The sequence below is a fragment of the Cariama cristata genome, unplaced genomic scaffold (genome assembly GCF_000690535.1).
Source record: "Cariama cristata isolate BGI_N322 unplaced genomic scaffold, ASM69053v1 Scaffold35303, whole genome shotgun sequence".
NCBI classification, from domain to species: domain Eukaryota; kingdom Metazoa; phylum Chordata; class Aves; order Cariamiformes; family Cariamidae; genus Cariama; species Cariama cristata.
This window is the reverse complement of record NW_009609560.1, coordinates 1-27,883: the sequence shown is the minus strand read 5'-3', so window position 1 is coordinate 27,883 and position 27,883 is coordinate 1. Positions and strand designations below refer to the sequence as shown.

Sequence of the window (27,883 nt, the reverse complement as noted above, 5' to 3'; positions counted from 1 at the left end):
ATGCAAAAAGCCCCAAAGAACAGCATTAAGACTTTGATGCTCGTCTTTGGTGTTCTGTATTTGGAGGTATGAAGGCTAACAGTACAGCAAAATCTGCTCAGAGTGATCACATCAGTAACTGAAAAAATACTTCCTTTAGTAACAACATTTTAATAGAGGAGAGGAGCGTCTTTGATGGTCTCTCTTAAGATTTTGGGGGGTTTTAGGTCCATGGTCATGCTATAGTACTGTTGTGCTACTTGTTAGTAGCAGTTATGTATGTTTCCTAATGACTTAATTGTTCACCTGTGCTATTTTCTTATTTTTACAAATTGGCTATTGTATACACAGTGGTTTTTGAATATCGGAACACTTCTCTCCCTATCTCTGATACACCAAACTTAATTTTTTTATAATCTTCATACCTTAAAATGAGTGATTAAAGATGCTATTAACAATCAACAAAGCTCAAAGACATCAGGAAATGCCTAGCGCAGTATTTTTAATAGCTTCAAAAAAATAAAAAACATCTTTTTTTGAACTTTGAGTATAAAATGTAAAATATTAGCATTATTGAGCTGCCTGTTTAAAACTGTAATGATCAGAGCAATAATGCTGGGGTATGACTTATGCTCTGGTAGATTATCTCCTTAAGATTATTCTGTGTTGCTAAGTAACATGATTTGGTATTTCATTTTAAAACCTATGGTGTGTAATGCATAATTGATTTAACATTTGCAATTTTTTTTTCTGTTTTAGTCAATTGAAGAAAATGAAGTTTATCTGCCTAATGATGAGCTCTGGATCTATGAAATGGATAGCGGGTTATGGTAAATTGCATAATTTAATTAATATATGAAGTTGATCTTTGCATAGGTTACAGTTAGCTGCGCTGAGAAGACTTCAGTTACATGAGTTATTGGTCACGTTCCCTGGAGTTTAAATAGCAGATATTTAATGTAAAGATTAAACAACAGACATACGTACTTGCAAATTAACTCTAGGAAACACATTAATTCCTTAAGTATAATTGTTTGTTTTTCAAGAGAATGTTTCAAATGGTCAGCTTCAGGATCTGTTGTTAAAACAGATGCTTTTTATTTGGGCATTTATTTTGACTTAGTTCTCCGTATGTTAACTTTTATGTTAAAAGGGATATTTAAACACTGGATATTTGTGTTCTTGATCTATTTACAAGTATATATTTTTTGTTATTACTTAATTGTGTTCTGAGTGTATTTGCGTTAGTAACTCATAACTAACCAGATCTTGCACATCACTAGCCATTTAATCTTTACATTTTATATTGATTGTGTTTACGTATCGTATGTGGGGAGAGAGAACAATGCCTCTTTTTAAGGCTTTCCAGTGGTTTCTACTGCAATAATTACTTTCAATCTGGTAAAGTAGTATCCATTTGGGCTTACGTGTGTTTTCTGCCAGCTGTCTTTCTAGTCTTCCTCCTGTTTATATATCTCTTGCATATCCATATTCAAAGGAACAATTTGAAGGGAAAAAGGGAGGAGGGCTAGATTAGGAAGGTGTCTTGGGGTATGTAGGAAGTTCCACATATGTGTGGTCAAGTCACTGACTTTGAAAGCAACGGTTTGCATATGGCTAGCTGTGAAGTTTTAGCAAGTCGTTTTTCTGTTTTGTTTTGTTTTGTTTTTTAAGATTGTACCCTCACCAAGATTGTGGTTTTTTGTCTGTTTCTTTTGGTGAAAGAGTTGGCTAAAGCAACCTCATACTCTCTTCTGGTTTTTTTTACCCCTGATGTCCCCGTATCGGTTATACTGGTACAGCTGTTTATATGGTCACAGGGGAAATTGGATCAGGAAAGTGATCTGGGTTAAATATAACTTTTCTTTTTTTCAAGGTTATTTTTAACCTGGATCCGTTCTTGATCTTATTCAGTTTACAGCCCATACAGTTGTGCACGTACAGCTGAGTGCACTGCGTGACACAGGAACAAGCAGGAGGGAGAGAGCAAGAGCAGAGAAGGGGAAGGTGGGCTGGCCTGTGGCAGGGCTGATGCCAGAACAAAGGTATTTGGAAGCAGTGCCCTGAGCAGCTGTTAGTGAGCACCATTTTCTGTAGGGACAGGTGACACAAGCGTCATTCACATCTGGTGATTTAGCACATGAAAAGCTTTTCCTTTTACTGGCTGCCTCCGGTTCTTTTAGGTTAGGGTAAGGTCAAGCATCAGAACTCAAAGCTGTGAGAATCCTTTTCTTCTGTATAGCCACCAGGGATAGACAGTGGAGGCATCTGATCTAGATGTGAATGCACAGAAGAAGGGGATGAATGGAATTGAGTGGGTCAACAAGTGTGGTGATACTAGAGCTAGCAGAGAGAAGAAAAAGTGGAATCAGGCTTTGAAGGTGGGAGACATGACTGAGGAGGGAGACTGGGCTAAGGATCCAGTTGGAAGGCACAGTCAGGTGGAGAGCTGAGAAAGATGAACAGGAACGGCAGAGGAAAGAAGCTTCAATCAGAAACTATGGGGTTGAAAGCAATTGAGATGTCGGCAGCGAAGCTGGGGCAAGGAGTTGAGTGCCAGCACAGAGAGACTGGGATTTGGCTGCTAAATCTACAGAGACTGAAGGTGTGGCGACAGGGTGGAAATCTGAAACAAATCACATGTCCTCTGTGCGTGTACGTGTGAGAGGGAGATGCAGGTCCCTATGTTGTGTAGAAATTTGAGATCCTAGGAGAGCTGTTTTCAGTGTGGGGTAATGATTCTAAGCGCAGCCTTGGCCTAATGCTCAGCCTCATGAGTTCGGTAGAAATTGAGTTTCGTCAGATGGTTGCATACTGCTTGAGATTGCATGACATTACAATTTACATCACAGGAAGCTGCTGGTTTGTAAGTGAGGCTAGCAAGGAAAAGGCTAGGAACTGCTGCTGCAGCAGAACATAGAACACATTGGTAAAGTTGGCCTTATTGAAGTTTTTTTTATTATGCTAAATACAGTGCAAAATGCAGTTTTAGGAGTGGCATATTGGGTACCAAAATTAGTGAGTACTTCTGACCTTTATTTCTACTTCTGCCTCAGTTTTCCCTTGTAAAATAACAGCAGTACCATGTTCTCATTTCAGGATTTTTTGGAGTTAATGTTAATAGTATTTCCAGGTTTTGAATAATGTAATGTTTCAGCTCTACTAATGCTCTTTTAATACGGGCTTCACCTTCAGAAAAATTGAGATGCTTCATAAAGGTATGCACAATATTCATGTGAAAGTCCTCTTACACCACAGGAGCCTGACTTCATATACCAGCTGTAGTTTCTAGCGCTAGTTATGGCCAAAACTGTATCTTTAGCTTTAAGTCTAGAAATTATTAATACATCTGGTTTCCGTTTGTTAATTTTAGCAGATTTGAAAGCAGCATTGTAAGTCTTAATGTATGTGCTAAATTGCAGGACAATGCACCTAATGGAAGGAGAGTTACCTACCTCCATGTCAGGAAGCTGTGGGGCAAGCATTAATGGGAAGCTGTACATTTTTGGTGGATTTGATGATAAAGGATACAGTAATCGGGTATTGTATTCTTTTCTTTCGTAACGTATTGTATTTGAATGAATAATAATGCTGGCTGTACTGTTTTGTTTGGTGTACTTTGCATTTGAATTCAGGAGAAATTTAAGGAAAAGCTTTATTTTTGTAGAAAAAGTATACCTTGACAAAAAACTTCAGTTTTTGTTTTAATGTTCAACTCTGTATATTTTTCTGGGATTTTTCACTGAATCATAGCTTCAGAATAAGACCCATTACGTGAAACTTTCTGTATTCATTTCTGAAAACTGCCAGTGCTTACCCAATTGCCTCTTTTTTTTTTTTTTTTTTTTAAATATGTTGGCAGCCATAATTGAAATTGATCTCAGGGTATCACTTTTATTTTTGCTGTTTGATAGTGATTACCTTTTTTATATAATCAGGTAATAATTAAAGTTAAAATACAGCTGCCAGTTTTCCTTGTAACTGAAAACTGGAACAGCAAAGTAGATGAAATGAGCTGTTTTATCATTTAGTGTAAATAAAGTCAGAGTTCAGTCCTGACTAGAAAATACCTGAAATGGAGCCTGTAATCAGATCTCAGTTTAGTGCTCGGTTCACAAGCCTTGTTTTTTGTGTAGTTACCTAGTTAGGTTAGGCAGAACTCCTGACCCTTCTGCCAGTAGAATTGAACTGGGCGCTGTTTGTCTTGCAGAAGTTTTTTGCAAGGCTTCAGTTGACTCTGGAAGGAGCAGGATATTACTGTTCTGGTCTGGCTGAGTGAAGGCAAGGAAACTTGCTGCTCATTCTCACACTTTAACTGTGTTCTTGTGGTGTATTGGACTCTTCCTGTATGTTGCTACATATTGTAAACTTCACTTTCAGTTCATTTTTTTTTTTTTTTTTTTTTTTAAAAAAAGGAAGTAGGGTATTCTGGGGGTGGTGGGTTGTTCTTTTTGTGGGTGATTTGTGCTGGATTCTTTGACATCATTTATACTGAAAATATTGTAATTTTTTTCTTTTAAGCTGTATTATGTTAATTTGCGAACAAAAAATGGAACCTATAGGTGGAAAAAAATTACAAATTTTAAAGGTCAACCTCCTACACCACGCGACAAGCTTTCCTGCTGGGTGTATAAGGACAGGTAACACATTAAGAATATTTAATATGTGTTAATTGCAGAGAGGAAGTACTATAAAGTGAAGAGCACACAGGTTTGGGATTCATGACACTCTAATTCTTAGCTTGACTTGCTGTGGGATTTTGTGTAACTCTCCTAACAACTTTCTACCAGAGTTTTCTCACATGTGAGCTGAATTAATGGTAAGTATAAACCCACTTCAGGAGAGGGGTGGGAAATTTAGTGAAAGTTGTGAAATGCTTTGAGACTTTAGATAAAAATCATTATGTATCTATTACTTATAGTTTTAATTTTAACACGTTTAAAAAATCCATATAGAAATTACATTTTTTTTGTTACAGTGTGTAAGCATTAAATTATTACCTGCAATAAAATATACTTACTGTATTTTTAAGGATTTTAGTAGCATACAAATGCTGACAATTGCAAAGGCATTTCAGTAATGATTTTGTAAGAACCAAGTCAGCCTAAATATTTGTGTTATAAAAGTTACTGAGTATATTTAGAAAAAATACTTAGCTAAAAATAAATACTTCAGATTTTCTGTCTATTATGGAAAGTGTCTGGATATTGTGGCATCTGTGGTCAGAAGAAAGAGACATGTCAGTGATTTCTTATAAAAGTTGTTATAAACAAGTAAGAATGTGATATGCAGTGAACACTATAAAATGTAAATGGTTTATCTATTTCTGGACTCCATATCTAAAGAGGTTTTGTGTAAACCGTGTAATACCTCTCAGTCCTATCTTGGTTTTGTAATTCTAATTTAACTGCAAGATATATGAAATTACATGTATTTGAACACCTTCTCCTTAGCTGTTAATACAACATTATTCAAAACTAGATTAATCTATTCAGAGTATTATGTAATCTGCATACTGAGAAAATTACCTATTTTAGGTGGCAGAGTGTAACCTTTTCATTTAACAAAAGTATTTGGGGACAAGCTATGCACCTTTTCAGAACTATACATTAAAATTTCACAAGATGTGAATTTGCAGATCAGGATGTCTTGGTGTATTGCACAATGCTTTCAGTAACTCTGTTTCCCTAGGAATGTCAGTCTGGAATGACCTTCACCATCCCATCATTTCCTAAATTGCCTTCTCCCAAGATCACTAACAACTATACCAAATATCCTCAAATGTTGAAGTTAAACAAAACTTTAGGAACCATTACTTTTGGATGGCCATTTCATGGGTGGAATATTAGGCTGGGAGGTGTGTAACAGTACTTGCAATGCAATATGTTCAGTAGTGCTTAGTTGGAAGAATCTTTGTAAAAGCTAGAGAAAGGCTTTGTGGGTCACAGGCAGTCTGTGGGCTGAACCTTGGGAACACTTATTGTGAAAAGATGTATGCAGAAGACTAACAAATATAGCAGGCGCACAGGAATTTCGATAGAAAAGGGTAGGAATTCTAGCAGAAGCAGAGGCATTTCACTGTCTTGTGTGTTATGTGTCACTTTAAGACTCGTGTCTGAAAACGTGACTGTGATGAAGCAGCTTGTGGATGGAGGAATAGAGAATAGGGACTTGGAGGTATCTTGAACCTCCTTCCTTGCTCATGTGGATTTCTGTCAGGCTTGTTGAGAAGCCTAACTATTGCCTTCATCTCGCTAAGGTTTGCTGTGTAATTAGGTGCAATATGAAATATTTTAAGTTGTTTATATTATTAATAGTACAGTAAGTAAACCGAAAGTTGAAATGAATTATTACAGCTTATTAATTTGAATGTTATTTACAAAACAGCTAACTGAAGTCATTTTTTGTTGTTGTTCTTTTAGGCTAATATATTTTGGTGGCTATGGCTGTAGGAAGCATAATGAACTGAGTGATTGTTTTGATGTCCATGATGCATTTTGGGTAAGAGATTTGTCACAATGCAGAGTGATTTGTCCTTTCTGATTGTCAAAACATGATCTTTTATACTATACTCAGTAAGTATGAAAATCTGTCTGATTTTTCTTTTCTTTGTAGCATCAGCAGAAATGCAAATTAGAGTCTTCTGCTTAGATTTGAAATTTTAGATATTGCATGTTGGGAGCAGCGGGTGTTCAGTGTATTCCAAGTACCCAGTGCAAGGCTTTGAGTGCAGTGAAACAAAATGCTGTCAAAGCAGGAACAAAGGCAGTATTTTAAATCTGAAGACATATTTTACATGTGAAACTCCCAGAAAATTTTAGAATTTTATTTCCTTGAAGTAACAATAGGGAATTTATAGCTTCACAAGTCTAACTTACAAATACTTTCAGTTAATTTCTTGAATTTGTTATCCAGAGTAAATGCCATTACTTTAAGATGCCTGGATTAGCTAGTTTCCTATATTGATTTCGTACAGTTAATAGAAAGGAGGAGACTGTTTAGAGTATTTAGTGACAGGCATTAATAAGAAATAGATACATATTCAAGGGAGTATAGATCCTTATATCAAATGTTAAATATTGACTTACAGAAATGTATTACTTTGTACAATCTGTTTATTTCTGAGTATGTTACACTAAAAATGAGAATTTGTCTACTGCAGTGACTGATGTTGGAGCCCAAAGCCCATTTTCAAAAGTGTCATCAGCCTTAAAATTCCTGAATGCTATTGACCTTCAACTAGATCTGAGCTGCTGCATCATTATTAAAGACATTAACTTATGGTTTTTTAAATAAAATTCTGTACTTTAGTTTATTTTCTGTTTTGATAGATCACTTCTGAGTTGGTATCCTTTAATAAGAACAAAAAGATTTTAAAATAAAATATACTTATTTTTAATTTTTTTAACTCCTTTTTTAGGAAGGACAGATATTCTGGGGATGGCATAATGATGTTCATGTTTTTGATACAACTACACAAACTTGGTCTCAACCAGCAATTAGAGTGAGTGTTTTCTAGTCTTGTCTTTTGACACAATTGTGATTTTACTGCATTTTGAGTCATTACTGTGCTCTAGAAATTGATGTTGGGAAAAGTAATTTGAATGTGCTTAGTCTTGCTCAGGCTTATAACATGAAACAGGAGCACACTCAATGCCTCTGAAATGTGGAAAATTCAGAACTGATATGAATTTTTTTCCCCCACAGGATGTTATTAGACGTGTTTTTTCTATAATGTTCTGATGCAAAAAATATCGTAAGCTTCAAAGAGGTATTAGAAATCTGGATACATTAGAAGATGATACAGTATTCTGTATCTAGGGAATAGTTTGGAGATAAAGCTTTGTATTCAAGCTTTAAGACAACTGTTGGGAATATAAAATTACTGTAAGTGCTGCATTACTGGAAAGACAAGGCACTGGAATACTCCAGAAAACCATTTAGTAGGAATACCAGAGTGAGGCTGAGGAACGGGGTGTGGAGGTGTTTCAGAGGCGCTTCACAAAGCAAGCTTGGGTCCTGCAGACATGGATTATGACGGTTATACCGGCTTTGAGTATCCTTGTAGGCTTTGCCAGGGCTTTGGGTCTGGAAGAGTTTTGTGGCTGGAGCATAGCCGTTAAGGCAGGCCAGCTCTGTATTCATCCTGCCTCACACCTACCCAAGGCCTTCTGGAATGAAGCGAAGGTCTTTGGGGAGTGCGTGGTAGAGACACATGAATGGTTTTGATGGTGCAAAACTGAGGTTAACAAACTCCATTTCTCTGAACTGTTTTGATATGAAGCCATTTGGATGCCTGTATCTGTATATAATTAATCTGCAACATGGATAACCTATCACAGATAACAGAGTTGACCACATGAGAGCTTAAGGTCTGCCTGGAGATTTCTTCCTTTCCCCTGCCTCCCCCTTTTCATAAAGCTGACAGGTCAGTGTGAAGGATAGCGTGTTGGGCTGAAAGAGCAATAGTGGTCTTGAAATTTAGTCTCTCTTGGTTCACCATTCAGCTTTCACAGACTTAAAGAAAGCAAGGAGAGAGATAGTAAACTCACTGTATTGCGAGTTTGGGCCTTCAGTTTTTCTTTGTGAACTAAAGATATGTGTTTAGTGTGTGAGGGTTATATGCTCGTTATTTTGAGCGTTCTGTATATGGAGTTGCTGTATTCCCTCCAAGAGTTAATGCTGAAAAATCTTTGCACAAGTATCTCCCAGTCATGCTATATTGTTAGAATAAACAGATCAGATATTCTTCAGCAAATATGTTATTTTAATAGTCTTCCAAAGGAGCATGTACACTCACATTCTCAGTGAAATAGTAACGCACACGTTTCTATTTATTGATATTAATATGATAGTATACTATAAAGGTTCATAAAACCTTGCTGAGTTTACATAAGAACTCAGTAGAAGTAGTGTATCATAATGAGCGTCTGACACTACTTTATGGTCTTTATAGGATGTTCTAAAATTCCTGTAAAACTAAATGCAAAAAATGAAATTACCATTGAAAAGTAAAAGCCAATTTTGCCATCTTTATGTCTGATTTACACAGGGAAGACTTTTTGGCATATGGCTATGGGATGTAACATCAAATTTTAAGATCTGATTTCCAGAGATTTTAGTAGCAGTTCCTGATGGTTTTCACTTTGGAAAAAATAAAGCTGCACAGGAGATACCAACAATAACTGATGTGTGACTGTAATTTAATGCTTAGGAACTAAAGATAAATTAATTGAATTTCACTTAAGTAAAGCAATGATAAATCAGATCAAGAGGGAATACATCAAATATTAGCAACTGAGGGAACTCAGTTAAAGCTGTCCTTGGCAATTATGTGTATCTTCTAATGTCTGTGGAGCCTTGGACATGACTACAAATTATTTCCTTTTAAAGTTGCAGTCCTGTCGGCATATTGATGCATGTTGGCCTTATCTTTGCAGTTTCTGTGTTACTGACTTGCCACTATCCTTGACTGGCACTTTGATAATGTTCTGAAGGATCTTACTTTGGTTCTTTCAGGGTGGAGATCCACCTCAGCCTCGAGCAGCTCATACCTGTGCTGTGCTGGGAAATAAAGGTTACATCTTTGGAGGACGAGTGCTGGTTAGTGTTGAATTAAAACATTTTATTCACAGTAATATTATTTTCTTGGCAGTCATTTTTTTATGGCAAATTACTTTGTAGTAGGAAAAAAATCCAAAATGTCTTTGGCCTAACGTGTATGTTAGGGGCATTGAATCCAGGATGCTTCTTTTCATCCCCCTCTACCTTACAAAAAGAATAGTCTATCTTTCTGTCTGTAGTATTAATGATGAAGTATACATTGTCCCCAAAAGGAAAAAAAAGTGTATGGTAAATGCAAATGTTTCTAAATCAACAAAAATGGTTGATGGTGTGTAATCTCTGTGAGAGATGGTTCTTTGAGAGTGGAGCAAAAGCAAGCCTGCTGATAGACTAGGTTTAAATAAATGAGATGCTAGCATTCTGTGCTTGCAGATTTATACATGAAACCTGCTGGCTTTTTTTTCCCCATTTCACTTAATGAAATGCTAGCAAGTAGTAAATATAATTGGGATTTTAGCTTGTGCTCCCCCTCCCCAAGAAAGAGGAAATCTGTAACAACAGTCAATTACTCACATACACATCTCGAACGCTGATGTTTACCTTCTGGGAAAGTGAAGTTCAGAATAGCTGTTGGGATACAGTACTTTATATTTACAAATGCAAAATGTGGTTCTGAAAGGTATGGGATAACAGATTTCAGTTGGCTTTATAATTTAAATTTTTGTCATTCTTTGCACATAAGTGACTGAAATACAGATGTCTGGAAGAGCAGCATGTGATTATAATGTCTGGATACAAAGCTTTTAGTCTCTGTACATTCAAGCTGGTACAGGATTCTGCAGCGTGTTATCTGATAGCACAGGCACAGGTCATTCCAATCCTGTTAAGCCTCTCCTCTACTCTCTGAATGTCAATTTTGCAGTCTCAGTCTCATACAGAATATGTGCAGCGTACCGTAGAGATTGCTGTTAACAGCTTTATTCTGTGGATCCAACATAACCTCTTTACCACAAGAATAAGGCTTGTATTTGCTTTCTTGATAGTTGATCCAAGACTATACCATTTAATACACTGTGGGAGGATCTTAAATCTGTTGTCCCTTAGGTAATAGTCAAAGGCGGCATAAGAGCTGTCTGTATAGAATGCAGTCAGTGCATATTTAAATCAAGGCTAGATTCTTGCTAATATAATCTTAACTCTTCCTAGCTCTTTTTAACTTAAAAAAAAGCCTTAAGCATCATCCCCCTGGTTATCTGTACCTAACAAACTGGAAGCCACCAGTGGTAGGCAAGGAGATACTAAAACCTCTCAGCAACACACTTAAGTTTTCTAGTATTAGTCAGAGGAGGTTTCCTCTTCAGTTCTCTGCTGAAGCATTAATGTAAGAATTTAAGCCTGAGGCAGCAAACCAATCTAAAAAACGTATTCCTGTCTTATGTCTGAAAATAAAGATGGTAGTACATAGTCTTAACTAATGTAGGCTCTCCTGTCGTTTGTAAATTTTTTGCAAGGATAGTTTATGGGTTGGAAAATGTACCAACTCTTTTTAGAACTGTTGCAAAAGCATAGGGAGGACAATATTTTTAAAGGTCTCTGTATGAGCTGGAGTTTATCCAGAATGTGAGAAAGATTCTGTAAGGCAAGTGAAAAAAAACCCTCCTAATTTACATTACTGTGTACTCTTACATATTTTTTTTTTTAATTTAAGTTTTTAGCTCTTTTTACCTACAGCTAATTTAGAGCCTTTAATCATATTCAGCTACAGGACGAGACATGATGCTTTCTGTCTCTACTACTATGAAAAGTAACAGTGAAGGAGCTTTTGAAAGCCCTCAGTGCTGTGTTTCTATAGCTATATGAAAGAGAAGGAACTAACTGTTGGTTAGAAATGCCCTACAATGAACATACGCCAGCTTCATCTTGGAAAGCTGCCATAACCTAAACCCTGTATTCTCAAGTACTTGCAAATAAAACAGTGTAAAATTGCACTTTGTTCCCTCTCCCCTGTTTTTCATGCTGTAAAAGCTGTACTCTAATGCAGTGTTCTTCTCAGGGAAAGTCTACAGTTCTGTTACAAAATGGCTTACTCCTGCTTGCTCAGACAGAAACCAGACATACAGATCAAGGCAGGTTCAGAATGGCCCCACAGTGTCCAGCCAGTTTTTCAGTTTGAATTGCCTCCCACAGCAGCAGGAAAAGTTTTTACCTAAGTACCTTTTCAGAGCAATCAGAAAAGAAGGTCACCAAAATTGATCCTGTTTATTCTTACCATCTGCATTACGTGTTACGTGGCCTTTCATACAGCCTCGCAATCTCTGGAATTGTTGCTAAAGCCCCACATCTGACTCAGAGAGAACTGCACGCAGTAGCTTCCAGAGCTGTAGGTTTGGACAAACTCGATTTGCAAATAACTAAGGAAATAAAGGGCTATTAGAAGAGATTGAAAAAGTATCTAGTCTTACTTGAATCTTTTGTGTCAGGGTTAGCCATGGCAGGCTAAGTGAGCCCTGTGCCTCTGCTATGGACGTGTTCTTTTGTGTTTCCTGTATAAATGAACTCTTGCCAACCACAGCTGAACTGAATCTGCTCCTTGTTTAGCAAACCTGCACATGTGAGAGGGAAAGAAACCTAGATGTGATGAAGTAAACATGCAGCTCAGGACCTTTTAGTCTTCCATTTATTTCTCAGCCTTCAAAGCCTTGTTCCCTCTGGCTTTTTGTTAGCAAGGGCTATCTCTGCGTGGTGCAGAGGTCTTCAACCCAGAAACAGAATAGCATGGAGTGTTTTGTCCAAGCTAGTTAGGGTTGCTGCACTGTTGCTATTGCAACTGAACTGCTTTGTAACTCAAGCTAGGATTCTCATGCAGCCTCTGCAAGTGAAATTATTAGTAAACTGGAGCTCACCTGTCATTTCTACACTGTGCTGTTGCACGATTAGATATGCCCTAAGAGGACATGCCCTCTGGTTTCTATTTAACTCTGACTATTTGACTACAGGATTCAGAAATACAAGGCAGCTCTGATCTGAAAAGGTTTTTCTCTTCCTTAGGTAGCATCAGCTTCCTTAATAACCATTTGCTAGATTTCAGTGAAACCACTTGGGAACGACGTCAGAGAAGAGTGAAATTTTTGAAAGCCGTATTTGATTTTGTAGGAGAGCAGCAAGTGTAATTGTCACCTTAGTGATTATTATTGATTCACTTTCTATCCTAGAAAAAAGTGGAAGGAAACTACAAAGGTTAGGCAGCATTCACTGGGGCTTGAGCAATTAATGTAAGTCATGAAACAGGAAAGGAAAGCTAAAGACATCAGAAAAACACTACATTTCCTGACAACAGGAGTAACTCCTCACCAAAGGATGAAGTCTTGCTTTTCTCCATAAATTAAGGAGCAAATACGGGGTTGCTCTGCTCCTCCTTCTCCTTCTAGTTCACCATAATACAAATCTTCCCAGGGAAAAGGCTCTACAAGGAACCAGAAAGGGCCAGGAAGTGTCATGAGACTTCTCCTATTCATCTTTCTGGGAGGAAAGGGCACCTTTTTCCAAACTTGGAGCTAGAACTGGTAAAAGAAGATGATGATGATCAAAATCAATTGTACCAGGAATCATTTGAAAACAGGCTCAGAAGTATTGTGTGGACTCTGTTCCTCCAGGTAAGCCCCTGAAAAAACAGAAGCGGGAGAAAGTGGGAAGCAAGGAGAGTTAGTCCAAAAGTTGATGCAAGTCTCATGTTTGATTTAAGTGGAAAATTTTCATGTAAAGAATGATGAAGTAATAAACCAAAGTCTTTCCAGCAGCTCATCACACATCTGATGCCTTAATGTATGCATGCTTATATTTCCTGTTATCCTTTCTGTCGCTGAAGATCAGAAGATACGTTGAACTGCAATCTTTCTCTTACAAAGATTGGAGCTGTAATAGCTATTTGATTGTAAATCTCAGAATGGAGAGCTGCAGAGAGTTTACTGTAACAGCAGTGAGCTGTAAATATGTCACCCTTAATGCCTTTCATCATGCTAGAAAGCTAATCCTGAGGCAGAGCAGATCCTGGTTAATGTTTACTGGGCTGCAAATAAATGAACGTGCCATGGATAAGTAGGATGTCTAAGGAGTCCTTGTAGCTGAAAGGGAAATGCAAACCCTCTTATGAGGCTTGATGCTTTTAAGCCAATTAAGAATCATCTTAGGATTATCAGCTAAATGATTAAATATATTAGGTAGCATTTAGAGATGCATGAGAAACTGCAAGAAAACTTTGCATATGGCAAGTGACAATACTATAACCTGACTGCGTGCTTTACAGTTTCCCAAATAAGGGTCAGGTAGAGAGGCATTTTCATTTGTTAAAGCTATGTTAAAGGGCTGAATCTTAGACATAAATGTCCAACTGATGATGTGTTTGGAATTCAAAATGAGGTTGATGTAATTATGCATCTGTTGATCTGTTGAATCATGAGAATGTAAAGATTATAATACATTGATTTCCCAGGGACCAAGAAACTGAAAACTACTCCATCTTCTGCCTAATGCCTAGGAAAGGAGATTCAGCGAGGAGGTCTTGAACAGGATCTCTTGAAACCTTGATTTCCAACATAACAGCAACTTTCTTCCCTTTCTTTAATAGATGTCCTCTGTATTGAACTGTGTTATTCCAAGATGATTAAATAGTTTTAGTTCTAGAGGCCGGGATGTTGCTTTTTCCCCAGCCTACCCCCAAGTGTCTAGCTGTGTACAGTTACAGCAGAAGATACTCAGTAATTGCATTTTGCTTTCTGCTTGTATCATTTGTTCCTCATCTCCTTCAAAGCCACCTGAAGGAGTAGGAAACTGAATAGACTTCTCATGGAAGACAGATCTGTTCTACTAGCTGTCAGCTGGACCACACATTATTGTTATATTCACCCTCTTGCGGGGATAAAGTTTCTCAGGCAATGCACAGAAGCCCTCACATTCTGCTTTTCTTTAGCCTGTTGGCCTCTCTGAAGGCGTTCCAAATTGCTAGTTAACGTTCTCTTCCCTAGGACAGAAAAGGGCTAGCATGTACTTGATCAGAGAAGGCCAAAGCTATCCTGAAAACCTTACTGTTTCCTGAAATACCCTGAGAGACTTTCCATAGCTCTGATGGGCAGCTTTGGAAGTCTCTTAAACTCACTCACTGGCTGAGTTCTCAGGGGTAAAACTACTCCTGTTCTGACTTAAATGACAAGTCTAGTTTCTGCCTCAAAGGATCTGCAAGCTGGAGAAAGGCTTATTCTAATAGATCTATGGACTACCCTAGGAGAAAAGAAATTGTAAGGTAAGGCAAGATATATTTCCCTACTTCTCAGATATTGTTTTGTAGAACCTAGGGGAATCACAAATATCGGTCAAGTGTATTGCGAGCCATTGAAAATACTGCTACAATCTAAAGCAAAGAAATTCTTTCTTATATTCTCCTTCATCTTTATGTTTCTAAGGCAGTTACTTTCTTCATCTCAAAACACAGGCAGATATGCAAGTGTATTGATTTCCCATTGTTCTTATTGATACATGTTATTATTTTTATGGCAAATGCTAAAGGGCCATGAAACCTTGTTGCTAGTAGTAACTTTGTGAAAGGGCTTGCCTTCTGGAAAAGAGAGAAAAACGCAGATGTGATGGAACTTTTTGTCGGATGTCATGTACTGAGTACAGTACCTACAAGAATATTTCAAGGAATAAGTGATCAGGCAGGAGGATACATAGTTCTGATCAGAATGCAATGAAAAATAGTGAGAGGAAACTATATGTAGAGTTTTATACCTTCTGGAATTACCTACCATGGATTCTATGGATGAAAATTGAATACATTTGCAGGAACTGAATATCGCATAGTGCTTCACTATTAAACTGCTACCAAAAGCTAAAATTGGCCCCATACTGCCATTGCATTACTGACAGGTAGTTTCCTGAAAGTTGCATGGGTTTTTTGAGAAGAAATGCTTTTCATCTGCCACATAATAGAGAGTTGTTTTGAAGCACATGGGTACAGTTTTCTTCAAAATACTGTTCCTTGGAATATTCTGTTCTGGGAAGGCCTTGCTGAAATACTCTGCTTATTGTTTGCTTAATATAACACAACTGGGATTCTATTTATTTGTTTTAGCAAACTAGAATGAATGATTTGCACTGCCTGAATTTAGACACTTGGACTTGGTCTGGAAGGTAGGTTTCTCTCTATAACACTTAAAGTTGAATGTACCAGATTGAAACATATTGTTAAATAGTTCCAGTGCTAATTTTGTAGCTTTTCCAAGAGGAGAATGGGAGTTTGGGAACTGTTTTAACAGCTGTTATATTGTGATTTCAATTTAATTTAGTTTGATAGTGGTTACCAAGCTTTTCCTGTTCTGCACCAAAGTGTTGATGATGCTATTTTAAGCACAGCATGTAGTGATTTAACATCCTACTTTTCAAGACAGATACATTTACCCATATGGAATTTTAGTTTTTATGTCTTTTTAAATACTGTTTTTACTATCTATGTTTGGCTCATTATGGTACAGATTCGGGAAAGATCTCCTCTCCATCCAAGACAAGCAGCTTAACCATTTTTTTAAAAAATCAAGTAAAAGCATGACCTAAATATTTCAAATTTAAACTAAATCAGGCATTAGTATACTTCCTAAGATTTGTTTGTTTGCATATAGTATTTATGGTAGTGTCTACTACATGTGTAGAATCAGTGGATCTATTGTTAGCTGGTAGACAAACCAGGAGATAAACAGTAACTGATGGGTGATAACCACTGTTCCGTTCCTGTTCTCAAGGTAACCTAATAGGAGTTTTAATAAAAGACCACGAAATACCCCTTTCCTGAGTGTGTGCCAGTACTGATCCTGCTCCAGGGCTTTGTGTGCTTCATGCACTTATGATGGGCATCTTTAATCACCTGTGACTGCTGAGCTGATCCTGCACCAAGTGTGTTGCTCTGCCCTCTGAGCCAAGAGCAAAGCGAGGGAATAGACATGATCCTCCATCCATTCCTTCTTGCTGCTCATGGCAGCAGGACAAAGAAGTCCAACAGCATCCTTTCAACAAAACTTCTCTTTGAAGATTTCTTTAATTAGCACTTATGATTAACTGATCAGTTTGATGCCCCTTTTTCTTTTGTAGTTGTTCTAAAATTAACAATGTCCTACTGAATGACAGCATTGTTCCTCTTAGACTGTCAACGTTACCTCTGAGTGGATTGATTATTCGGATTATTGCTTTAGCTGCTTACTTCTTGTTGTTGTTGCATGAGCAGTTGCTGTTTGGCTTGCTTTTTATTGCTATAAAAAAGGAAACCTGTGACAGTTGAGTGACAAATCAATGAGAGGAATTTCAAGCCCTGAAGGAGGGATGTCACTGTCAAAGTTCTGTCTAAGTCCTCGTCAGCCAGTGTTCCCTTTTGTTTGGCATTTGAAAGCTAATATTGAAGTTTTTAAAAAGTGTTTTCTGTTCTTGACCTGAATACAACCAGGTGATTTTACATACATATACACACACACACATACATCCTTAGACTGAAGTGGTAATAATAAATGCAGCCATTCATAAAAACTGAAGGTTGTTCCAATACTCAATTATTTCTATATTGTAATCCAAGAATAGCTCACAAGACTTGCTCATGATTTAGTATAGACTCTGATCATTATAAATTCAGGCGCCTGCTATGCAGCCATTCTATAGCACCTCTGCAAAGAGTCTTTGAGAGACTGAAAAAAGAGATTTAAGAGAGACTAAAAAAAGATATTTAAGAGATTAGAAAAAAAAAGGACTCTTTGCAGAGTGTCTGCTGTTGTGGTGGCACCTCAGAGGAGGTAAAGTGTTCATATTTATTCAACTCTAGAGTGGTAACTAATCAAAGCCTGCTCTTAGAGGAAGCTTCACAGGCCTGAGCCCTGTTCTTACCTTTCTAAAGTGACTGATCTTAGGGAAACCTGACAAACATAATTCAGAGTGTCACAGATGGCAGAATTAGATTAGCCATTGTCGACTGCAAATTGGGGGGGTGGGGGTGGGGGGTGGAAGGGTACTTTCCTAGGGCTAGATGATGTTTTCTCCAAATAATTTATTTGTGGCTATTAATTATCTACTATGGTAAAATCATCTCATATTACCAGGCCACCTGTCAGCATGCATAAGCATACAGTACCCCTTAGCATGATTTCATCTCCTAATTGCAAAAGGAGCAAAAATCGGTGTATCTTTCGGGACAATACCAAATTAGTCCAGTTTTGATTCCAGTTTACAATCTGTCTTTGCACAAATTGTTTGGAAAATTATTTCTGGCTGCACACTTCCTTTCATGAAATCAGTAGAAATCGGGCATTTGTAGGGATCATCTCCAATACAAAGAACTTGGTCCCAAAAATCCCATGATTCCACACAAAAACATTGTAAGATAAGACAGAGTAGATAAAGAGGCTGGGGTGGGTTTTTTTCTCTCTCTTTTTTTTTTTTTTTGGTCTGAAATTTATGTAGCAAAGAAATGGTTGCTGAGACCAATAAAGTTACATATTAAGAGTGTGAAGTAAAGAAAATCACTCTATATCCTTTGAGTACCAGCAATAGTTTTGAATAGTTCTAATCAGACAATCCCTTTCCAGCTGAAAACTGCCTCTAAAAAGCCCTAGTGTCATTCCAGTATTTTACAGGTGGGGAAATTCCTTCAGGCTTGTTTCCTGTCAGAATATTTCCTCTTCTAGGTGTTTCTTGCAAGGAACTTTTCCTTTCTTATGCTGCAGCTTCAAATTACTTTCTGCTGAAATTTCTGATCTGATGAATTAAAAATTGGGCAAGATGCAACCATTCTGATCTGGATAACAGAATTATCTCAGCCATTCTGCAGCTGCAGAGAGATCGCCTTTCATTGCCCATGTGAATTATCACCAAACACAACTCAAGGATTTAATACAGATTAAAAAATTTGGCTGTTTGAATGCTGCTGACCGAGACAAGTTGACTGCAGGTGTTTGAAGTTCTCCTGTGAAGTACAGATCTCCCAGCGAGGAGGACTTGGTTTGTACAGTCCTACATTCAAATTCACTTATTGGACATCCTCTCCTAAAAGAAAAATTCCAAATGCAATGATGATTTTATTTAAAGCCCCATGGCTTCTCGTTAACCAGTCATGTTAATTTTTTTTTCTTATTCAACTCTATGCAGGTTTCTTAAGGAACGGCATAATATTAACTGACTAATCCAGGAATAGTTTCCAGCATGAGATTGCAATATTTATTTTATTTGCCCCTACCCAGAAGTTACCTTGCCTTCCCTGAGCCCTACTGATTTGTTATTCAAATATTCAATATTATGTTATTTCTGTTACTGTGATAATTTTTTCTATCAGTAGCGTGAAAGATTTAAATGTTATCACCCATCAGTATCTGGTATATATTTTTCTGAACTTCAAAGCCTGTTGTATCTTGGCACACTCTGCCTCTTTGCCAATTTTAGAAGCATCTTATACAAGAGTTTTGCAAAGCAGGCACTCAAAACATTGTGACTTGGCTTCAGCTTCAGTGCCAAATTTAGTAGGACAGTTTTGCAATCACTATGATTCTTCAGTCTTTGCTTCCAGATGGAGAACTGCTTAGCAGTCACCAGTAGTGAAATTCCTGTAACTGAACTGCAGTTGCCTATATTACTCACCCTAGGCTTTCTCTGTACTCATTTAAGAAAAACAGGCACTTCTCGGGCATGAAACAACTGCTGCTGAGGTAGACATCTAAAATAAATCCCGAGTTGTGCTTTTCAAGGACCTGTTTCTCTTCATTGATTATAAAGGAAATATAGATGACTGTCTCTGCACTGTTCATATTGTAGATTGAGCACGCATCTGTGTATATTACACTCGCCTCACTTTAGCACAGTGGAGGAAAAAAAAAAACAACCTGGTTCTTTGAGATGCAATCTACCTGGATTGAACATTCCTTTCTTACCCGCTCTGGACAGTCCCTGACTACGATTCTGACCCCACAAGAGAGCTTACAGGTGTTTGCACCTGCTTTTTCCATTCTCTTTCCAAAATGAGGATGTACTGAGTATGCGGTGGCCTAGATTCTTTCTGTCTAACTTTAGGTCCTTCACAACAAAAGTTGCCTCTCTGGTTAGTATCAAGATACTAGCTGGGCCGATGCCCTCTGGAGGTCCTTACTCTTCTCTGCTTACTCTGTTGGGATCGTCCTGAGACAACCATGCGCCTAAGGGCCTAAAGTAAGATGGTGTGAATTCAGGCTACCCACGATAGGTAATCCCTTCTGTTCAGGTTCTTTACTGTTCAGATTCTCATCTCAAGTGTACCTAACTGTGCAGCTAAAATGAAATCAATATCGAATCTGTATTTTTGTAACATGGGCAGATTTTTTTGAATAATAAACCTACATACATCTGGTTTGTACTTAGGAATTCCACTTTCTACTAAAATTTATCTCAAAGTTTGGGTGACCCACCATTGTGTTAAAAGGCACAATGGTTGAAGAGGTAGTAGCTTTTGGATAACAGGTAAAGCGGCAATCCTTGTATCATTTAAGGTCATTTTCCTAGGAGTAGAGAGACTGTAGCCCCTCAGGACTGTTTATATTTTATCTCATGTAACTGAGTCTGTTTATCTACATGTACTGTGCAGGTTATTTGTATATATAGTCCTTTCTTTGCTGTCCTAAGTGCCTTCAGTTGTATGTTAAGTAGTGCCTTTAGTGATCTTAAGAAAACAAACAAAATAACAATCAATGCTTTTGTCCTTACATTTGATATTTACATAACTGATTGTTCAGAGAACAGTTACTAAAAGAAATGACTTTGTTTAGATTTGAAGACTGCTCTTCTCAAGAGTAAATTGAGATTGCGTAAGTACAGCTTTTTCACTGGGAAAATAGCCAAGCTTGCTCTAGGACAAACTAAATTAACTATTAAATTTTCTGGCAGGTTAATTTTCAGCATTCTTTGAAAATTTGTTTTTGTTTATTTGTTTCACCAAGAATTAATATCAGTGGAGAGAAACCAAAAGATCGATCCTGGCACACGTTGACTCCGATAGGAGATGACAGACTTTTTCTTTTTGGTGGACTAAGTTCTGATAATGTTCCTTTAAGTAAGTAGTTCAGAGGTTATAATTCTATTGTACATTTTAGTACTAACCGCGTCTAGTGTGCACATTTGTTGTCTTTCTCAAACTACTTAGACCTAAATCTTGTTACAGAATTTTCATGGCACTTGAGTATTTCTCTAGCTATCTTATTATTTTTATAGAAATACAGGAGCACATCGTTTAGTACAGTGAGAACATATGATAATAAATCTTTCATCAAACTGTCTATCATCTAAAGAATAAAGGCAAGAGTCTCCTGCATTTTGATATCAACAAGGGGTAACTTGATATCAATAGCAATTGCAGGACAAAGATACAAATAATATTGTTGACATAATGTAGATTTTTGGATGACTAACAAATCACAGCTATAAAATGTTAAATAGGAGGTAGGATAGTCTTATTCTGAGTTCCTTTTCTAGAAAGGCAACTTCTCATGAAAAAATGCGAAATTAGTGAAAATAGTTTTGCGTGTCACAAATATATTCCACTGGGAGGGGGTGATTTTCTCATTATATCCGAAAAGAAAAAAAGGAAGTGTATTTTAATTCCAGATTTCAATGCAGAGAGCTTTCTGTGACTGCACGGTTAAGTTAAATTACAAAGACTGAAAAGATGCAAGTTACTGTAGTGATGATGGTACTGTTATCTTAATACAATGTGCTCTTAGAATACAGAGCTTTTTGTATAAATAAAAAGGTGATACTGTGTCACAAGAAACAGTACTAATGTATGTTCTTATGTTGTAGGTGATGGCTGGATTCACAGCATTACAACGAATGGATGGAAACAACTTACCCATTTGCCTAAGAGCAGGCCTAGGTATACAAAAATAGATAATGTTTGCTGAAATGTAGGCATTTTAAAAAAACTAAAGTAATTTTAAATTATTGAACAGTATTTTTTAACTACATTGTAAGAATATTTTAGAAAACTAATGCAGTATGATTAAATAGTTTGCTTTACTAACTTATGTTCCTTCATACCTGATACAGCATTATTACTTTCTATATTTGTTATAATTGATCCTTACTTGCATGAAAAGATTTTTTGTGATGAAGGATCTAGGTGTCCAACTAACCTGACGCTCTATAGCCAAATTATTTTTATATAAGAAAATGTATATCACATAACTTTTGAGGAATTAATAACCTACAAAAGTAATAAAAGTCGATTAATGTTGGTACATTATTAGAAACATGGGGATGACAACCATGAAAATGTTGATGCACCTTTCAGGGTTCAAAAATACTATAAAATACCTTGTTTGTCTGAGTTTTTTCCCTGAGTAGAAGCACCTAAATATGATTACAGTTTTGCAAAACTGAATTTAGTACTAAACAGCACAGTAAATGACTGTGGAGTTTTGTTGTTTCGAGGACTTAACTGCCAACCAAAAAGGCCCTACTTCTGGAATGTGCATTGTTCCTACTGGCAACAATACTATCTGTTCCAGAGTCTGTTCCACTTCCCTCTCTAGTTTAAGACTACAGAAAAATATAGATTCTTTCTGACTAAAGAAAGCAAGTTTCATGTTCTGAACCAGAAGCTGCCATTGAAAACAGGTGCTTGCTTTATCAGAGCACAGACTTTTTAAACACATTGTTTGAAGCATTCTCTGTATTTATAATGTAAATACTATTGAATTGATTTGCTGTAGGTAGTAAATACTCAGTTTTTAATGGAATTCATTCTATACATTCACCTAGGTACGCTCAGCACAATTTTACATCACTCTTTTAGCATAGTGTACAATTCTGGTCTGGCATTTGCATGCTTCCTGCCTTAACGTTCTGTTTTCTGTTACTGAAATATCTTTACCTCAATTAATTTTCTTCCTGTTCTATCTTATTCTAGGGTGTCTTTTAAATGTAACAGCACTGTTAGACCAAGTTTTCTGCTTTCTTTATATTTCTTTCAAGCCCAAATAAACATATACCTTAGCGTCATAGAATATTTTCTGTCTTTTTACAAGTAGTGAACTGATCTATGAAGGGACTGATGACTTCCTTGAATAACAAAGAACATAATTAGCGGTCAAGGATCATATCTGTCTTTGTGTTCAGTTCTTTACAGGGATGGCCTCATAAAAGTTGAAGTGGACTGCCTCACCTTGTGTAATTATTTTTACTGGTGCATCATGAAAAAGGAAGGGACAGAATGTGCTTTTTCTACAGGCAGCAGCCTAGGGAGCTGCAGCTCAGCCTTTACTTTGCAATTAAGCTGGAATAACATTTGTGCCTTGGGTGGCGGTGGGGCTGCATGTCAGGAACCTGTGACTCTTGAGCCCCAAGTGGTTTTCAGTCAATTCAAGGGCAGATCCTATACTGGGCTACAAAATGGAGCTGTCACTTGGCTGTGCTGGCAGAGAGGCTGTTGAGCAAGCCACCTTCCTTGCTGCAGCAGAAGTGCCAAAGAGGGTTCCTGAGGCTGACACTGCTAAATTTCCTGGGACTGCACTGCACACGCAGCCCAGACCCTCCTAAGAGAACAGAGCTTTTGGGTCACATGCTGATGAGAGTCTCAGAGCTCCCCCAAGTCCAAACGTGCCCTCTGGTTCTCCACCATCTGAAGATTTTGGTGTGCAGTTTGTAGGCTGAGTTGCCTTTCATTGACCTAATCATTTATTGACGTAAATTACCTGCCCCCCCCCCTTTTTTTTTTAATATACTTCAATAAGCTTTTTCAGGAAGTCCTGGAAACATGGATAAAAGGAGCTATACCAAAAGCCTGTCTGTATATTGAAGTAGTTTGAGTATGAAGCTGTACCATAATTGTATCCCTAGACTTACCCTGGATTACTGCAGGATCTCTGCAGCTGAAAAAGGTTTAAGTCAGTTCTACCGCTCATATGTCTTTACAGCAGGACTTAAAATGCACTGACAATAATATGTATATGCGTACTTTTTTATGTATTTCTATTATTTTATAATAATACAGAGTATATCACACATGCATTAGTGTATTTTCCTGATGTTTCTGCAAAATTTATTTCCTCCTTAAATTCTGTAAAGATCATTTTCCTTCAACCTTCATTTTTAGTAACTTCTAAAATTCTGTCTTCCAGGTTATAGATCTGTGATTGTGTATTGGTAGAAAATATTTTTCTTTCTGTCCATCAATGGTCCTAACATTTTGCATGCCAGGTTAAAATACAGAACAAATTGTATGTTTTCGTTACAATGTAATTCTGTTATTCTAGTTAGAAGAGTTATGTAAAAAGGTTACATCAATTCAGCATCTGTATAATTTAAATAACATGCTTTGTTAGAATGTTTAGGTGATAAGTTAGAGCAGCTGTGAGAGGACATAAACTCTGTCAGTCTGTAGAAAAAGCATCAGGTTGCAAGCTAGGATTGCCAACAAAGTCAAGGCAGGAAAGGCTCCCCAGTGTTCTTCGGTGATGAAGTCCAGGCCAGAGTTTTCGTAATGCAGATAAGGGAGAGACAGATCTATCTACAGGTATGAGGAAGAGAAAAGGTGGGATACAGTTTAGCCTAAGGAGAACGGTGAATAATTGCTGATATGAATGGAGTAAGAAAGTGAGAACGTTTACTTTTGCATGAAAGTTCTAGTGGCGCATATTATTTTGGTTAAGTAGATTTAAAGGGCCAGAGCTCTGTGGTGATAATCATCTTGTGATATTTACTTCAGTGGTGATACACCAGTAGAAAAATTAATAGATTTTGATCTGCTAATAATAAAAAGTAAAGCTAGCAAGGTGTGGCTGCTGAAGTAGCAGAATCTTTGTAAAAGCAAGATTATACAAGTCAGGTTTTGGTTTAGTTTTGATTTTTTTTATACCATGTGCTTTTGTGTGCATAACACAAAACTTGTGGGTGTGATGTAAGTAATGGACATATAGAAAATGATCCCCAGGAATCTTTGGGGGAAGCATAAAACTGAAACAGGGTAACTTGTATTCTGAAGCTCTCATCCTAGTGTTCAGGGATAAGAGTCCGTACTGAAAACCCCACAGTTCTAAAGCCATTAGAATTAAAGAAATAGTGGAAAATTTAAAAAGAAAAGAAAAAGAAAAAAAAAAAAAGGAAAAGAAAAGCTGTTCTTGGCAAAAGCTTGTTTTGTATAGTTACTTTGTTTTCTACAAATTTTCCACTGTAATGTTTTGTTGAAGTAGTGATAAGTAAGACAAGGTATATATAAGTCGAGTACAGAAGAGACAAATAATGACAAAAATATATTGGTCTTTATGAAATGTCATCATTCAGCAAAATTCTCATGAGATGGATAGTCACATTGCTCTCTCCTTTTATATTGTTAAAGAAATTAGTAACGTCATATTTTAAGGTATTATTTTTTACCTCTGAAGACTTTTGAAATAACATCTTTGTCTTAGTTTCCTAAGAAGTAAGAGTTTCATTATTGTGCTGAGTGCATGTATGGCTGCCTCTCCTGCCCATGTACGTTTTGAATCAATTGACTCATTTCAGTAATATTTGACAAAGAAGTAGGAACCTCAGAGATACTAAGTCCCAACATATTCTGTGCAAATAAATGGCCAAACAGAAAAGAGAGACTCTCGTAATTGCTTTGCTCCAGTGAGCGCTCAGGGCTTATTCTCCATTCTTTCGTAAGGACAGGAGGTCTGCCTTGAGACACGGGCTTTATTGTTTCTGCAGCTCACAGAGCAACTTGTAAAACACATTACTTAAAGCTGTAAAATTCTTCTGGGTAAGTAGTGAGGCCAGTAAGACTTCGAGGCTCTGTGCGTAACTAGTGGAATCACAGGATTAGAAAAGTGACCTTTCTGTTTTTGTTGGAAGGAACTTATATCCTTATAACAAAAGAGTCTTTTGAAAAGACACTGGAATATGAAGAATGGAGGAGAGTCTATGTGAGGTGACAAGGTTAATATGCAAGTAAACTTACTGCTTCTCTGAAACCCTTAAAAACATGTAGGGTTTAGATCTGTTTTGCTGATAATGCACAACTGCTTGTTGTTACTTGGTCACAAATTCTATTTATAATTTTATTTCTAGATTGTGGCATACAGCCTGCCTTGGAAAAGAAGGAGAAGTGATGGTGTTTGGTGGAAGCAAAGATGACTTGCATTTCATGGACACAGTCAGTAAACTGAATAATGAAATCCTATCACTATGATAATTAAAATTGATATAAAGTTAATACAATTGGTGATATTATTGCATTCATTCCTATCATATGGTGGTGTGAGATGGGACCTTGGGTGTTCTTGGAAAGTAATGCAGGAGAGTTTTTTCCTGCCCTTGTTAGGCTCATAAAAAGGAATTTGATATTCAGATTCTTTATAAATGATTATTCAGGTATTGCCAGTTTTAAATTATGCATGTGGTAGTAAATGTTACATTAATCTAGAAAATAGCAGTATTTCTGAGATAGGCTGTTTGTCAATTTAATGGTTCCTTTTTTTCTGTTGATCAGGGTCACTGCAGCGACTTGTTGATATTTCAGACTCAGCCTTATTCACTCCTCAGGTGAGTTGAGGTTATTGGCACAAAGAGCCTCGTGTAAATCCTTATGGCACTGTGCTTTTACACACAGGTTTGAACCAGGTACTCCTACATCGGCAGGTAAAATATAAAATTACCTCCTCAGTAAGTATTTGAAACATGCAATGTCTGCCAATCCATAGCAGTTTAAACACTGGTGGTGTATAATACTCTCCTGCACAGGCAGGCACAACATACATAATGAACATCACCGGCTGTTATATTAGATGTCACTTTTTTTTTGTCTTGGTTATAGACCATTTACTTAAATCTTTCTTTCCTTTTTTTTTTTTTTTTCCCCCTTTTTTCCTTCTTCAGGTTGTGTCTTGACTGCATTGGTAAAAATGCAACTCTCTTACAGAATCAAATACCATGCTTGCCATCAAAACTTTTGCAGCAAGTTCTGAAAAAAATAACCTTCTGGGCTGCAGTTAACCACCGGCAAGAGAAAAAAGCTGAAACTGAAAGACAAAGTCAACTAAATACCACATGAACAACGGCAACAAAACTGTTGAACACTTTGGTTTATTTACGGCGTACAGCAAAGTCTTTTGTTAGTGAACTTTACTAATGCTACAGAACAACTGTATGTTAAGCTGAGTTTCTAAGTGAAGTTTGAGAACAAAGAAATCCTTTTTATGGAAGTCTCTTTTGCTTTCTGCATTATCGAAAACGGATAAAACTTCATTTGTATATGTTGTTAATTCTACTGTTGTGGTCTTAATGAGACAGTCCATACAACTTGTTCTTTCTGAAGGTGACAGGTGATACAAAATGTTTTTGGTTGGATAAAATGTGGGTTAAGTCTAAAATCTTACTACAGCCTTATCGCACCGGCCTTTCTGAAAAGATAAAATTAGTTCTACGCGGTATCTTTGGAAGATTCACACTTGTCAGTCTTGAAAAAGGTAACTAATTTTGCTAACACCACGGAATCTTTTGTTTGATTCCACCGGACTCCATCATCTGACCGTCTAGTCAAATGAGGGAGCACACATCTTACTCGAAGTAGGAAAATCAGTAAGCTGACTGTGGAACTTGAAGAAAAAGCTGCCATGAGCAGCATTACTGTTTGTATAGGAAAGCTGACATGCAGTTCATAATATGGTTTTACTATGTTTCTGTAATTGATGAGTCCTTTTTGAAATAGGTTGTATATTGTATTTTGGATGTGTAAAGTTTATATTTAATTCTTGTTTAAAAAAATGCTTATTTATTGTTTAAAAAGAGCATATGTAGTACTTGCTATTTTTCTGTTTCGAATATTTAGTTAACAGGAGCACAGTCATTAAAATTTTATAGAGAGTTGAATCAAGACCAATTTTGACTAGTTTTTGACGTTTTTACAATCTGCAAAACTTAGTCGGGGAAAGGAGTTTGTGGAGCAAATTTGTGTCGTAAAGGGCAGTTTTGTGACTAGGTATTGCAGCAGAGCCCTAATTCTGTGTGTGCTAAACTTTAGCATTTAGTATTAGTTTGGTGGCTTTTTTCAGCCGGGAAGTTGTCACCTCTCGGTTAACATAGTTTTCTGTTGACAGATACCCCAAATCTCTGTTGGTGCCGAAGGTTTCTTCTGGGGTGCGGGAGGTTGTGGTAACAGGCGGCAGCATCGCCATTTCCCGTCCCACACCGGCACTCCCCGACCGCTTCGCTCCCGGCCGGTGCTGTCGCAGCGCCGAGGCACCACAGGGGATGCGTTGTGCCTCAGCTCCGCAGGTTCTCCAGCTCCTTGTGCTGGCGTTTACCCCTCCAAGGA

The 27,883-nt window shown here is 37.3% G+C and overlaps 1 protein-coding gene across 1 annotated transcript; it reads left to right on the top strand.

The window, feature by feature from the left end:
• KLHDC1 (kelch domain containing 1) lies at window positions 1-26,628 on the top strand. The gene is made up of 13 exons (XM_009697571.1): window positions 1-66; window positions 739-809; window positions 3,402-3,519; window positions 4,501-4,619; window positions 6,402-6,480; window positions 7,400-7,483; window positions 9,499-9,582; window positions 15,668-15,726; window positions 20,529-20,641; window positions 21,388-21,460; window positions 25,639-25,723; window positions 26,060-26,112; window positions 26,446-26,628. The coding sequence occupies exons 1-13, from the start codon at window positions 1-3 to the stop codon at window positions 26,618-26,620; spliced, it is 1,179 nt and encodes a 392-aa protein (XP_009695873.1). The 3' UTR covers window positions 26,621-26,628.
• Window positions 26,629-27,883: the final 1,255 nt, after the last annotated feature.

Coding starts and splice junctions, on each gene's coding strand:
- KLHDC1 (XM_009697571.1), top strand. CDS start 1: ATGCAAAAAGCCCCAAAGAACAGCATTAAGACTTTGATGCTCGTCTTT. Junction 15,727..20,528: donor ACTTGGACTTGGTCTGGAAG/GTAGGTTTCTCT, acceptor TGTTTCACCAAG/AATTAATATCAGTGGAGAGA. Junction 26,113..26,445: donor CAGCCTTATTCACTCCTCAG/GTGAGTTGAGGT, acceptor TTCCTTCTTCAG/GTTGTGTCTTGACTGCATTG.